This window comes from Ostrinia nubilalis, chromosome 3 (genome assembly GCF_963855985.1).
Source record: "Ostrinia nubilalis chromosome 3, ilOstNubi1.1, whole genome shotgun sequence".
Classification (NCBI taxonomy): domain Eukaryota; kingdom Metazoa; phylum Arthropoda; class Insecta; order Lepidoptera; family Crambidae; genus Ostrinia; species Ostrinia nubilalis.
In genome coordinates, this window is record NC_087090.1 from 9,464,540 (window position 1) to 9,480,362 (window position 15,823).

The following is a 15,823-nucleotide window of genomic DNA, read 5'->3' on the forward strand; positions in this document are numbered from 1 at the left end:
CGTATTTTTTATGTGGTCCATCCCTAAAAAACACACCCTTAGGCTTTATAAGCCCTTAGGTGTTTATGAGAGCAGGACAGGGGGGTGCTAGAGATTGGCGCTCTCCTGTTGGCGACACTGGCGAATAAGGTCCTTTCGCTTGCTTGTGTGCGGTTAAGTCAGTGGCGCCATCACAGGCGCCATGGTAAGCACTGAAGCGGTAAATGCTATTGCAAGCATTGACGAAAGGTCCTGTCACTCGCCAGTGGCGCTAACTGGTGAGCGCATTTAAATGCGCACTCCAGATTTCTTAAGAAAACCCTAATAGCCTCTTTTAGCTGCCAGCTTAGCTGCCAGTTAATTTCTTTATACAGGGTGGAAACGATAAGTGATCTCACTTGATTATTTGTAAACTATACGAGATATCCAAAAACTGGTGACTGATTCTGAAAGTGCTTTACGAGCTCTATCCAACGGTACCAATAATAAGTTACAAAATAAACTATATCTATCCGAAAATTCAATGTTTCCAGCTTCCATACATTTAGTAAAACCACATAATATAAAAAAATATACAAGATATCCACAAACTGGTTATTAATCCTGAAAGAGCTTCACGAGCTCTATCCAACGGTACCAATAATAAGTTACAAAATAAACTGGAGCTAGTCGAAAATTCAATGTATAATACATTTAGTACTGCCACAGTCATGGCACTTATGTCTTGATAATATTTTAGCAAATAAAGCCTGAAACCAATGTTTTCCACGAATAATTTTAAATAAAAATGCATTAAGAGTTCATTTTAAATGTTCATTACTTTTTAAAAACATTTAGCATTTCTAATATTGTGTGGCTGGCATACATTTAGTATGGAGGCTGAAAACATTGAATTTTTGGATAGATCCAGTTAATTCTGTAAACTACTACTGATGCCGTTTGAAAGAGCTCGTGAAGCACTTTCAGGATCAGTAACCAGTTTTTCGATATCTTGTATAGTTTAGAAATAATCGAGTGAGATCACTCAACGTTTCCACCCTGTATAGCCAGTGTAATTATAGCCCGACCAGGAACATAAAAACCCTCGCCATATTGCGGAAAACTAATGGTACTAATTTCTTTTAATGGCAACAGTAACTGAAAACTTCATTGACATGTCACCTTGCATGTCAGTCTATTGCTGTCAAAGTGTAAACAAACTTTATTTTAAATGTGCGCAATTGATTTTGTGAATTAAATTGCTAAAATCTTTTTATAGTCGTGAAAGAAAAGTGGTTCACAATGTGTTAAAGTATTTGTCGAAGAGAAATACTAAGGGTTCGGACAATATTTTCATTGAATAATGTATCCGACAAAGGTTGTCAAATTGACTGACATGTTTATCGTATAGTACAGTCCACTATAAAAATTAGCTGTGGTTTGTTTCAACTACCTATTTTAAAAAAAATTGTCACTTTCTAAGTGTTGAATTTTATGGAATTGGGAAAGAAGTACCGAGTTTGAAGCGTTCATGAGCAGACATTGCAGTTGAATATTCAAGTTCTGAATTTGATTATTGATGAATAATAAAATAAATCCTACTAGCTTGATTGATGGTTTCATTTAATTTATTTAAACCAGGTTACCTATAATTATATTTTTTCGTTAATTTATGAAAATATCAAATTAGCCCGTAATCCTGAATCCTGATACATAAAGTTAGCCTATTAATTTAACACAGGTACGACTGTACTCAGTGTTGCACTATCAAATGCAATTGACGCGCCTCTATGTCAGGGTTTTTATGTTCCTGGTCAGGCTATAATCCGATATCATAAAATTTTGGTTAGAATGTAGGTGTTATCTATCTATCTATATAAATAAAAATGAATTGATGTTCGTTAGTCTGATTTAAACTCGAGAACGGCTGGGCCGAATGAGCTGATTTTGGTGTTAAAATGTTTGTCGTAGTCCAGGGTAGGTCTAAACGGTGAGCAAATAAGGAAAGATTTGCTTATTTATTGCCTGTTCGCCGGGTCAGCTAGTTTGCAATAAACAAAAGTATGTAATCTGATGTAGTGTTGACTCTGCCTGTAAAAGTGTATGGTATCATTTAAATGCTAAACTGTCCTGTAGCACTCTTATCTGTCTGTATCTGTATTAATTACTAAAAATATTGTTTGTGTATTCAACATTCAAGTTTTCAATTATCACATTGATATGTAGGATTTGTTCATGGTTTTTTCTTAAATATTATAGGAATAGGTAGGAATTTATTAGATGGTAAAATAAAACTTAGAGATCACATATTCAGTTGTTTATTATCTATACTGTACTCAAAATTGATCCGAAGATCACATCACATAGTAATTTCATAAATAATATTACAATGTCATGTACTTTCTGTGATTGTTCGTGAATAAAAAAATGTTCACAATATTATCAATACTTTGTTCACTGGACCGGTTTACCTTTACAGTAGCCTGTCGGTACTTACTACATAATGTACCATTAGGTACACAAACAACTTACAGTGTATTTGATGAGAGATATAATAATCAATTATTGTTGCAGTTCATTTTTTTGTCAATATATTTACAGTTTTACATTTTTTTTGTGATTTACAAATAAATTCTTGAATATTTAATTAGGTCATCATTATTCCATTTGGATTTATAATAACAGTACTTTATAGTTAAAAATATCACAAAAATGAAATATATTATGTGTAAGACACACGCAACATTAAAAATACAACAAAAAGAAAAATATAAAATCCACTAGAAACCGCGGGCCAGAAGAGTCCCTTCTAAACAGGAAGGATACTTTCGATGTTCAATCTTTTATATCGGCAATTTGATACCATAATTATTATTATCACACTAATTAATTATAAAAGTAATCGATTGTCTTACAATAAATGCGTCAGATCATAAAATTTTGATTATAAAAATTATAGGCAACAAATAATTTCATGAAACGATAAATTTCAACAAAAAATAAATGACAACTTATATTATAAGAGTCATAGTGCCGTATTGATAAAAGTGAAGTTCACTTAGCCACTAGCACGGACCGATATAACAACCAACATAAACAAACGCAACGAGCTCCTACCGAGTTTGACTCCGCTTCCGATATTCACCTTTTATCGATATGGCATTCCACTTACGTTACGACAATAAATATAACACGCTTACACATTAATCACTTCTTTAATTCCGACGCTAGGAATTATTTCATAATATATACCTAAAAATATAATCACGGCACAAGTATCCCTCCGACTAAATTACTAACGTAGTGTCACTTTATCAGGATTTAGAATCAAATATGTATTATGTATCTTAAATATTTCATTATTAATATATCATTATCAAAATATCCACTAAATGGGAGGAATAAATCAAATTATTAATATTTACTCTAACATTAATTGCATGACTGATCAACAAAAAGGATATGGACTAGGAATAATATTAGGCTTTAGGCTTCCATGCCCTCGGGGCGCGCGCGCCGCTGCGGCGTGACGCTCGTGGCGACGCGCTCGGGACTCGGCGCTCGCTCGCTCGTGGCGACTGGCGCTCGCGAGCCGAGCTTGCACGCCCGAGCGCTCGCGCTCGCACGCTATGCGGCCCCAGCGACGCGCGCGCTCCCGCCTCTCCTCTCTATCCGCATATCACCTCTACATACATACGACGAGATAAATTTGATCAAAACGTTAATACTGTTTGTGTTGAAAACAATACAGGTAGCTATTTCTTCATGCTGAACTAACCGAGAGGTAATCGGACTCGATCGTCGGTAATATTTTGTGCTTCGATAGACGGGAAACATCAGTAAAAGAATGAGTATCTAGCAAAATCTATCTGGAATAAAAGCCGACGTTCTATCCTAGAATTTAGGTAAATAGCTTGGAAGTATGCCTTCTTCGTTTTAATATTGTCCGATAACGTTCATTGTATTTGGAATTTCTGTCCTCTATCACTCTACGAGTGTCGTGATCTATGCTAAGTGTGAACGGGCGACGCTAGCGCCGCGGACGCGCGGGCGCCCGCCGGCCAGCCCCGGCGTCAAAAGTTCCGTGCCGAAGGAGAGAAGCGGCTACTCTATTGGTGTTTCATTACTGATTCGCTTAATCTAAACTAGTGTAAGACTTGTCATCTAGAAAAACATATTTCGTAACGTACATAAAAAAGTAACATAATTCTCACAAAAATGCTCACGTTAGGAGTGGGGTGATGCAACTTTTGACACCGGCCATAGCCGTCGGCCGTGAGCGGGGCACCACCCGCAATATCATATCGCTTATATACAACAAAGTTTCCGTGCTGCGCCTTGCGGCGGACGCACCGATCTTTACAGGAACTCATATCGTATCTTAAAAAAAATAATATACAATAGTAATAAAACATTTGAAACCTCACTAACTACTATTCGACGATCTCGGTACGATCTCGATAAATTAGTCAAACGGCTCCGGCGTCTCGAAATCTATTCATATCACATTCGCATGACCGTGCCATATGAGAATCATATCCCGCTACTTATGTACACACTCTTCCCGAAGACTAACGAACTCCGGGCGGGAGCGGGGAGCCCCCGCCGCTAACACTAACCGATATTTACTAAGATATCACCACCTCCGCCGGGGAGCGGCGTGATCTGCCGAACCTGCCTTTCCCGAGTGTGGCGCGATCGATATGGATAAGGGCGCGGGCGTCGAAGGACCTGTCGAGGGGTGGGGTGGGGGAGGACTAGTGAGTATGTGAGATCAAGAATAACCAATAAGAATAGAAGAGAAACTCTTGCGTGTGTCTCAAATGTCGACATACAAACGACTTCTTCCCCCATCAGCTCGTAAAAGCCCGCTGTCGACCACGCGTGTTACTGGTTGGTAAGATACCAACCTGATTGAAGCTTTGCTTTTTCAGTGGGTTTCTAATCAGTATTGTAGTATTTAAATGACGTGGTGTATTTTAAACGTTTAAATGTACGTGCTTGATGAAGGTATATGAGTGTTTAATCGCATTACTTGAACAAGCTAGTAAAATAAGTAATAACTTTGGTAAGCAACCAACGAGACAAAGAGAGACGAGAGGCGTTGAGAGCCCAAACCTCGAGTGAAGCGGGCTAAGTACCAGCGACCGTGACATGAGTGAGTCGCGAGTTCCACTTCTATGCTTACTACTTATTCTTAGGCGAGTCAGGTGTGTGAGTGGTGGGGTGAGGGGGTGAGGGCGTGGGGGGCGGGGACAGGTTAGGGGGGGCGCAGAGCTGGCGGCAACTGGACCGGGATGTGGTAGTATCGGCAGGCGGCGCGGCGGCAAGTGCCCGCGGCGGCGTCGCGGCAAACCACCACGCGGCACCCCACCACCTGTAGCCCGCACCCTGGAACCCGCCAAAAGATGGCATTAGTACACACGCCATTGTGTCTCGCCAATTAATAAGATTTTCAGTTTGAGACAAAAATGAAGGGGCAGTTTGGGACAAGTGATTAGTCAGTAGTAACAAGCAGCCATGTTTATTTAAGTTAGAGATTACTCAAAAAGAAATGTTAAGTAGATTTTAAAATAATTTTATCTTTTACAATATCGTTTCCTGATTAAATGAAATGTGAAATGGAAAAAACTGCTAATGGGATTATGTTCCCAAAGCATCAAACAGCTACTTCAAGTTTGGACAGCCATATTGGGCTGGTTTCTAAACTGATGGCTAAGATTTTACTAGTGATAAAAATAATCTTGATAAAGTTAATAATCTAAGGCTAGCTTTTTAATACTGATCTAAATGGCATAAACATGATTATAATAGTTTCTATATAAACATTTCTAAACAGGTTGCTAAACATATCTAACTACTTTATAAGACTAAAATATAATAAATGTTTACTTTTCTACTTGGTAACGTATTGACTACTTGATTAAACATCTTGGAAGAAAATATAATAAAAACTAATATCTATACTAAGTTGTATCACACTAAATACTCGTTGACCTGAAATTTGTGCTATTCGAATGTACATTTAGGTCATGCAAAACAACTAGGATGGAAAAGGATGGACTTTATAGAGATATTCAGTATTATCATTAGACAAGTCACACAATATGATTATAAACTGTTTCAATTATGTCAATTTATTTACATGCTCAGTTAAGTTGAGAACTTTTCATGAATTCTACACGGTTCGTTAGCAAGTTACAAAATAAAAACTGCATAAATTACCTTCACGAATATGAACAAATCTGCAGGTAGGTCTTGTACATCCTTGTCGATTAAAATCTTGGCACACCGGGAGGGTGTCCAGTAACTGCAAATACAATAATAAAATATCAGTTGTATTGTCATTACTCATTAATAGCTTGAACAACCACACAGTTGGCCTCTCAATACTTTTATGTTCAACAAAATCACGAGATTCCATAGATGATCATTGTTATTGCAGTTGTCATGTAGCACAATATAAAAATATAGCAACCAATGCTTTAAAGTTTTAAAATCGGCTTACATTTAGGCATTTTGATCGGCAAGGTACTGTTGCGACCACTATGGGGACATTCTCGTACAGATTACGATCTTTAAAGGTTTATTAGTAGCAAGTATTTGTGGTACAACTGTGTGGCGTGTCCGTATAACTAAATAGCTACTTCATTAACAGTCGGAACTTTTATTGCCTTGGCCTTAATATCAAAATAATGGTGACCTATATTTTGCACTGAGCATTAGTGTCAGGTTGTATAATTATTTTAATAACCCAAAGTTTCCGACGGTTGACGAACTGTATTTGTTAATAGTGTTAATTCTAAGTCTATATCATCACTTCTTAGACATTCATACATCTGACATTGAACATTATCCTCATTGCACAGCCGTCTGGAAAATAACGCTGGAACAGCTTTTGTAATATCAAAGAGCAAGTCCGAATTACGACTCTATGATTGTAGGGTATGCTAAAATGGCGGAGCTCTAATGGTTTTACGTCTGTTACTTTATAATTTTTAATTTAATTACTTCGGTTCATTGTTACTGATTGAATTTAATGCGTGTGTAGTTTCTCATTCGCTACATAAATCAACACAAAACGGGACACACGGAAGGCAAATTGCTCGAAACCAAATATTGTTGCTGCTTCAATATTACAAGAACTTTACAAGATTCGTTGCACAATATGATTGGATCTTCCAAGCATTCTTTCATTTACGTGCGCGACGATGCAATGTGTGTCACCTTTATATTGTAATATTGCTGCTGTATTAAAATTATCTTTACACAAATTAATTAATAATTACGAGCCCAAAGAGTTAATCATCTCATAAACGTGTTTCCGTTACCGTCAGAGAGTAGTGTTAAAGTACGCTGCACTATGCACATAGTAGGTATGGATATATAATATCTAAATGGCATGCAGAACGCTTGAAGTATAATCATTATTGCGCAGCCAATCTTATTTAAGCGTGACTATATTTTACAAAAAAGCTAAAGCATGATGCTAGACAACTTTAACCAGGGCGAGGGCGTTCTAGAGGTTCTGTAGCGCCAAAGTGTACCCATAAATACCAACTGTTGCTATAATAAAGCTTAAAGAGGCTGTGTGGGGAAGTTGCGACGTGTGTGTCGGCTGTGATGATTCAGACAGTACTCCGATGTCTCAGTAGAGGTACAGAGGACGGTCATGCTTATCGGTAAGTAGGCATGGTTAGATGTAAATAGACAAATTAAACTTATACCTTTAGCTTACATGACAGTTCTGGACGTGACATGTTAGTGGTAGTACAAACTGCAACATAATGACCATTAGAGAGTGCGGTTACTGTACGACAAACAAAAGAAAACCTAGGAATTATTACATCTACGGTGAACACTGTAAATAAGCATCAGAGGTTTCAACAAGTCGTAAGCGAGGAATTGAAGCCGCAACGGCTAAGCACTTAAGCATAATAAAGAAAAGTCGAAGTGAATCACCGACCTATTAGCAAATTGATACTTTTTTTCGAGCTCAGATTACATTCATAACAACTGCAAAGCGCTCGTGATTAGGTCTCACTTCGACGTTTCTTTTATTCACCAACGTCATTTCAACTACCAACTACGCAGAAAAAATAAATTGATTACAGTAAGCGTTATAATAAAATTGTATGAAACAAAAACCCCCTTATTAGCGGTTGATAGTTGACACTGGCAAAGGTGAAAATACATATACATTCTGCTAAGAAGTTGACCCGTGCTATTAAAATTTATCATTATAATGTATAAAAATAGTTACTTATTGTCTTTTACATAAAACAATAGATCGGTCAACTTTTTAACAGGCCGTAAATTGGCTTCGTTATTACATTATTAAAATTACCTTTACTGAAACGGCCGAGTCATTAGACAAAACAGATTAGAAGCGCTTGGTCAGCATTGGACAGTAGTGCGCGGTCAGACTAGTAAGTTAAGTTGGAGATGTTAACAGTTATCTTACATGCAGTGACAAGCGGCGTGTTTCAGTATAGGTTTAAAACAGGAAAATCACTTATACTGAGGATATTAAAGTAAGCTGATTGTATCTTACCGGGTGTAAGCAAGGCAATACTGTAGAGTGACTTCTTCCACATTTGAAAGCAAGTATGTCTCACTATACAAAAACTAAAAATCATCAACAAGTAAGTTTTAGCATCAACTGTTCATTACATTATAAATAGATACAGTTACAGCACAATGAGTAAAAATGATTGATGTGGATGATGACATTGATACACGTGAGACGGCAGATAAGCAGCGCCATCGCTCTGGACCGCTGTAGGTCGGTCATGTCCTGTGTCCAATCATGTGTCAGTTACTCGATTCATCCAATTGCAAGATATTTTTATATTCGTGGACAAACCGCATCCTGATTGTGAGGCATTTCGAAGGCACAGGAAATATTGTAGTCGGTTTGATAAGATAAGCCGGCCATAGCTTCCAGTGGTGCGTGTGAGGCCGATAAAGCACCTTGACCCGTGTAACTTCAGTAGCGGTGGTTACGTTGTTTGGTTGTATGTGGCTCGATATTAATAAGCGCTTAGTCTACTAAGTCCGCTCGAAGCATGATAGATTGAACTAAAACAACTAAATGTGTCTACTAAGCATAGTGAAGCAAGCTCAAGTCTTTAGTTACTGCAAAGTCTTTTTTAATTTTAATTTATCCAGCATTATGTACAGATCACACGTCATACGTCACGCGATCATTCGTCTCATCAAATTAGGCCACTCAAACCTTTCAGTCGTTATTTTAGAATTAACTTGTTTAATACAAATTGAGCTTGTAAACTGAGTATAAAAAGCGGCAGTTAAGTTGCGTAGGTAGGTAGAGGTGATATGCGTGCCGTGGCTCCGCTGGGAGGGGAGCGTACTGTTAGAGCGAGCGAGGCGAGGCTCCCGCCGTGTTAGGCCTAGCGTCGGAGCGGCGGAGTCGGAGTCGGGAGAGTGCCGTTAATAAGCGGAATGCGGTGCGGTGCGGGAGTGGTCACGCGGCACTCGTTACCTGTCCGCGCTCGTCGGTGTACACCACATAGGGCGCGTTGGGAGGCGCACAGCCTGGCCGTCCGACACAAAAAGCGACAAAGAATTTGCAATGCGGACGACGGCCGAAGCGGTCATTTGGAAGGCATGTAACAGAAAGCGTCCAAATAAATAAGAAAGATAGTGCGACCGAAAGAAAAAGCGGGCGACGCTCGTCGACACCGCGCTACTGATGAACTGAAAACGCCGGCACACTTAGCACACACGAGGAGCACTAGAATAATGAGAATAATACCTGATGAGCCAAACGTATAGGGGTGGTGGGTTCTATCCATGCTAAAATTAGAAGGCTGTGTTAGGTGCGGGCCTGCAGCTGCAAGCCGGTAACCACTAGGTACGGGATCGACACATCGGCCAAAGCGCACCCGTGCGGACTCCTCCGGGAACAAGCGTGTACGTAGCGGGATCGACGGACCAAGCGCTCAACTCTCAGTACGACGATAGGTACTCACGAAACGACGATCGACAAGAGGTAATAAAAAAACGTACAGTCATGCATCTCAAGCGTTATTATTACCGGGATCGTAGATACGAGAAATATACACGCATAGGATAATAACGGTAAGTGAGTAGATACACAATAGAATAGATAATATAGCGTAAAACTACCGAGACATCCGCGAGGGCGTATCCTCTCGCTTCGTCCTTACAATAATACAATACAAAGTGACAACACGCCTAGCGCTAACCGCCCCGACAGGCCGGGGCGGGACACTCGGTCGCACACGTACGAGTCTCTACGGGAGACCCCGCGCCCCGCGCCCCGCCGGCCGCGGGCGAGCCCGCCGCGCCCTCTATGTCGTCTTCATCTTCTTGTAGGGGTTGTGCGCCTGCGCGGCCGCCGCCGCCGCCGCCGCCGCGTGCGCCGGCGGCGTGGGCGGCGGCATGGCGTACATGTACTGCTGCGGGTAGTAGGCGGGCATGTGCATGGGCGGCGCGGGCCAGCCCGGCCGCATCATGAGCGGCGCGCGCATGAGCCCGGGCACGGCCTGCGCGCGCGCCTTGAGCTGCTGCGTGTAGGCCGCGGCCGCCTGCGCCATGGCCGAGTGCTGCGCCGCGAAGGCCAGCGCGGCCGCGTAGTTCTTCTGCGCCACCTCCTTGGCCATGGCGGCGGGGTCGGGCGCGTGCGCGTGCGCCGGCGCGTCGGGCAGCGCGGGCGGCGTGGGCGGCGCGGCGGGCTGGGGCGGCGCGGGCTGCGGCGGCGGCTGCGGCGCCGGCGAGGGCGCGGCGGCGGGGGCCGCGGGGGCGCCCGCCGTGAGCGCCGGCGGGGCGGACGCCGCGGGCGCGGGGTACTCACATGACACGGGCACGAACGGCTGCTGGAGCTGCATCAGCTGCTGATAGGTCGTCGCCGGCTGGTACACGGGCACTCCGGCTTTGTCGGCCGCGGGTCGCTTGTACGGCACCACGCCGGGGAAGGCCTGCGAACGAGACGACGGGATCAGTGGACGAGCGAGTCGGCCGCGGCGAGGTTCGCGCTCGGCGGGCGGGATACTTACGAAGTTATCGTAATAGAAGGATCCGACGCTCTTCATGTCCATCTGAAACGAGAAACAGACGGTTGAGCGGAGGTTCTCGGGTGAGGTCGGGCGGAGTCGCGGCGGCGGCGCGCGGCGAGGGGCGGGGGCGGCCCGTCGCCGCGCGGCGCCGGCGCGGAGGCGCGCGGAGGGATCGTGCGGGCGGGAGGGGGTTGGGAGCGGAGGTGAAGCGTGCAAAGCTGCGCTGTACCGGTGGCGGCTCGAGCTCGGCGGGCGCCGGCCGTTTCTTGCCCGGCTCCGAAGTCGCGCTCGCTGCCGGCTGCTGGACTGCGGCGGCCGTCTACGTGAAGCCAAGCGTCGCAGGACGGGACAGAAACAATAACGATGTAGTAGATGCACAGAATACACCTAAAGCTCGGCGTAAGGTGATATTATGCGATAGAATAAAAATAAAATAAAAGTGAAGCGTGAGTGCGACGGAAGCGTGGCGCGAGCCGGGCTGCGCGAACTGAACAGAACAAAGCCTGCGAACGAAAGCGGCGTCGCGGCGAGCGAGACCAAGCGGAAGAAGAGAAGCGAGCGCGAGCGAGCGAGGCGAGAGCGTGCAGCCTGGTGGCGTACCGCGCCGCGCGCCTGCGCCTTAAGGTGCGCCTGCAGGTGCAGGGGAGGGTGGAAATAGCGGCAGGGGTCGCGGACGCAGCGGCCCTTGACGGCGTCCATGCACACCGTGACACAGCCGTCGTCGTGCGCGGAGACGGTCGGCGGCGGGTGCGCGAAGCGACACTCTGACTCGGCGCGCTTGCACGCGCCGCGCTGGAACTCCCGGCACACCTGCACCACCACACACCAGGATGTCCGCCGCTCGCGCGTCCGACTCCGACGGCCCGGCCGCCTTTCAACCGACTCGAAACACTCGCTGCTACTCGGGTACGCGCCTACCGGACTCTAACCGCGGAAGCGAGTGTTGCATCGATGGATTACGGAATTCTAATCATGGAAACTAATATCCCACCGGTGGGAAGATCTTTTACGATGACGGTATTTTTATACCACTCATATAAAGATCTTTTGAAATTTTACTCGACCCGACGCCGCTTTAATATCTTTTTCAAACGAGAGATTGAATTACGTTAACTATACGCATCCGTCGCATCAGTCTATCAATTTTGAATCTATTCAGGGATTATTGTTATGAGTTTACTTTCAAACGTTATTAATTATTCAGGGACTCAAATAATTTCATGATACATTTTCGATTTAAGGATTCGATTTCGGTTGTTAAGCGCATGGCCTTCCTGCATTGTGGGCGCAAGTGAAAATAGAGCGGCTATCCGTATACAACTAACAGACAACAGTGTCAGTTCGCGTGTATAAGGTCATTGCGCCTACAGTGCAGCCTACCTAGACAAAGTAACATTCGATATTCGAATCGCTTTTCGAAACCTCTAAAGGTGTAAGAACCTAAGATTTTTTACATCTTTGCCGAGATCAAATGGCCAACGGCAGATCGGAGAAATAAAATATCTATGATTTTAGTCCCCAGAAATTCGCTGGCCTGACGATCTCGGCACATCCGTAGATCTCATGAAGTGTTCAGTTAGAGCACCATTTTATAAACATTCACTTGTATGGCTAGCCATGTTGGGAGAGCCAGTTCAAGCGAAAGTGTGCCGTAGCGATGTTACTTTGTCTACTGGCACAGCTCCTTCACCAGAGGGAGTAAGCGAGTGCTGCTGCTCGCAAAGCGCTCGCGCGTCGCACCGGCCAGTGCGCGCGCGCACGGAACGCGCGTAGGCCCACGGCCGAGAATGCATCGGGGACCGACAACACAAAACACTACACCTACTTGAAAAGGTTGTCTTATCTTTAAGGTGTGCTCACATTGCTTCGTCGCGTGCACAGGGCGAACGGCATTTGTTTGAAACACAGTGGCTTAACCACGGTCCCATGCAGATGACGCACTTTCTGCCCACGTTACGTAGCAATGTGAATACACCTTTATTGGACGATACACCAGGATGGCCCCGTCGACTAATAACGACCAGGTTTAAGTGATTAGAATAACCCTAAATATTTTTGAGTGCGGTCAATCTTTTAAATAAAACAAGAATAAAAAAAAATTAAGAATCGTTTCCTTTTATGCTTCTCATACCTACTTAAGCAGATTTATCCTTATTGACAGATTTTAAATAATGAAGGAGTGCTTTGTCAAGAACAAGCGCATTTTTGCGTTTCAATTATTTGTCACGTCTTTCGACGTTGAAGTTTCGTAATTACTTTTGCATAGCTACTTATGATTAAAAAATACAGTTACAGATTATAGATATAAAAAAGATTCGACCCAGTCCAATCACATAAACATAAATGGTCACTATCAGTAAGCGGGGTTTACAGTTAATGCATCATCCTCTTCACTTTCGTCGGTCCCCGTAAGTGACAACATTGGGAAGCGCTACTCGACTTGGTTACTGATGATGATATATCAAGAATATGCGCGTGCTCACCTCGAGGCGGTCGGTTCGCGGGAGCTTCTGCTGCAGCACAGGCTGCTGCATCACGCCGAGAGGCGAGGCGGCGGCGGCGGCCGGGTCGTGGCCCAGCACCGCCGGCACCAGTTGCGGCGCGTAGTACTGGTACGTGGAGCCCACGCCGGGCACGCCCGAGAGATACGGGGACGTCGCCTGTGACACAAGCAGACGGCGCCGGTTAAGTTGCTTCCAGGTGATGACGGCTTCAGACGCTTACGCGCCGCGCAGGTGGTCGAAGAATAATGATCTATTAAACGCTCGGGAAAATACTGAAAAAATACTGGACTAGAAGACTTTTGGGAGTCAATTCTGAACATTATCTTAGGACATGAGCAATGTGACACTATTCTTGTGGTTATAATTAGAGAACTAAGCTGGAAAATTCTTATATGGGTCTGCTCAAAGACACGCTCTATCGTCGATCTAGATTCTTAGGGACTTAATTTAATGACTGCAACGCCACCTGCGCGAGCTGTAAGTCATTTAGAAACCAATATGTAATAGAACACCATTCCAAACTCATGTTGCCGCTACTATCTATTACACACAATCACAAAAACACACTTAAAATCTAATTGCAAGCACACGTTACCATTACCAATAGAAACAAAAAAATGCAAGGTTAACAATAAATTGTTCATTACATCAGAATCAGTAGATTAGATTTACATTGTGTCGAGTTAGCCAAAACAAGCATTTGCATGCAGTAATAAAAGAATTGAAATATTAAAAAGCATACCAGTCTAGCTACATACCGGCCACCAGAGAAAAGGAAAGTGAGAAGAGGAAAGGACGAGGCGTGAGTGGGTTTCTATCGATATTTAAATATGCAGTGCCATCGGAGTTGATCAGTTCAGGGTGCGAGGTGGTCGATGGCTGTGGTCTTGGTCGATGGTAGGTGGTCGGTGGCCGGCAGTGCGACGCGTTGGAGGCGGCAGTTACCTGCGGAGTGAGCAGGGCGAGACTGATCGGGTCCAACGCGGTGAGGTGGCTCGCGGCCGCACCCGTTCCGCTCACGCCGCCCACCTCGACACAAAACCACACAAACACGCTACTCATCGTGCGAGGTTCCATCCACCCCAGGTCCTAGTGCCTCGGCGTACGTCCGGGCTCCACCACGTCGTCGATCTACTACCGAGACCAAAGCAGCTGCTATCTCAACTCTATCCGAAGCTAACACGAATAGCGGTGCGAGGAGGAACGCCGAGGTATTAGGCCGAGGCCGCCACGATAGCGACGACAGTGCGACCAGTGAAAAAGGGTGTTTCAGTGATTAATCCTGGATTACCACCTATTCCCAGTTTATACAGTGTGAGTAAGATTGGAAAGTAGACATGCCACTTAAGGAACGATTCGTACAACATGCTAAAGGCGGAAGGAGCGATCGGCCACCAGCAGCGAAGTTTAAGTTGTGCCCGAGGATTAATGATGTTCTAATAAGCATACGTTTCTTTTTATTTTATTTTGTTTGGAAGACCACGCACTTGAAAGAAAAGTTAAAATTAAAGTGGAAAACTTCCCATCGCGACCGTAGAAAATTTTCTTGGGGAAAATAAATTACCATTAACTTGCGACACGTATGATATGTTCTAGAGAAAACTTCGTATGGGAATTATGTTAAAAGTTTACATTTAGATATTATTTGACTCGAATGAATGTTAGTTTAGACTGCAGCTAGTTTTAAGAGGCACAACTTAAACGCTATCTCCAAAAACTACGTGGTTTAATAAGAATGCTTCAAAAATACAGGGTAGCGAGTACACCGAAAGCTGCGTGTTGCGTGCACAGATTTACCTACAATGTTGAGGACCGATCGCTCAAGCGAGGGCGGAGGCAAGAGGAGAGGCACTCACCACGGCGGGGACCTGGCCAGGGAGCACCTGGCCTGGCGTGAGGCCCATCTGCTGCATTAAAGCGTTCTTCAATGCTAGGTGATTTCTTCCGTTGATCAGCAGTTGATCCTTCAGGTGTTGGGGAGGATGGAAGTACTTGCAAGGCGGCTTCTCGCGGTTACACCGACCCTGGAAATGGGAAAAAAAATCCATTAACAATATTTCTTAAATCAAGCAAAATACACAAAAAATAAATCATAATTTCGGACATTACCTACGCATTACATAGTACAAAAATACATAAAGAAATCGTTTTCGATTCAAACATCGAAAGCAATGGGTAAAATTTTTGCGATAGCGGCGTTTGATTCAATGGACTATTTTGAAAGAAGTTTTTGCGGGTAATGTTGAGATAAGAAGCACGTACTTCCAGGTAGGCGATATTTTTGGGCTTTGAGCATAGACGAAAATTGCGGACCTCATT

The 15,823-nt window shown here is 44.0% G+C and overlaps 1 protein-coding gene across 7 annotated transcripts in view; it reads right to left on the reverse strand.

Moving 5' to 3' along the window:
- Positions 1-2,260: 2,260 nt before the first annotated feature.
- Positions 2,261-15,823, reverse strand: part of LOC135087863 (protein muscleblind) — a 152,543-nt gene continuing 138,980 nt past the window's right edge. Inside the window, exons 4-12 of one of the 7 annotated variants that reach the window (XM_063982696.1) lie at positions 15,361-15,528; positions 14,450-14,533; positions 13,484-13,660; positions 11,230-11,319; positions 11,001-11,042; positions 10,799-10,922; positions 9,464-9,516; positions 6,184-6,268; positions 2,261-5,349 (exon numbers count right to left, since the gene is read on the reverse strand). In XM_063982696.1, coding sequence (XP_063838766.1) covers positions 5,219-5,349; positions 6,184-6,268; positions 9,464-9,516; positions 10,799-10,922; positions 11,001-11,042; positions 11,230-11,319; positions 13,484-13,660; positions 14,450-14,533; positions 15,361-15,528 — 954 coding nt within the window. In that variant the 3' untranslated portion in view covers positions 2,261-5,218. The remainder of the gene's footprint in view (positions 5,350-6,183; positions 6,269-9,463; positions 9,517-10,798; positions 10,923-11,000; positions 11,043-11,229; positions 11,320-13,483; positions 13,661-14,449; positions 14,534-15,360; positions 15,529-15,823) is intronic. The other 6 variants (XM_063982697.1, XM_063982698.1, XR_010260923.1 and 3 more) reach the window with 6 other exon arrangements.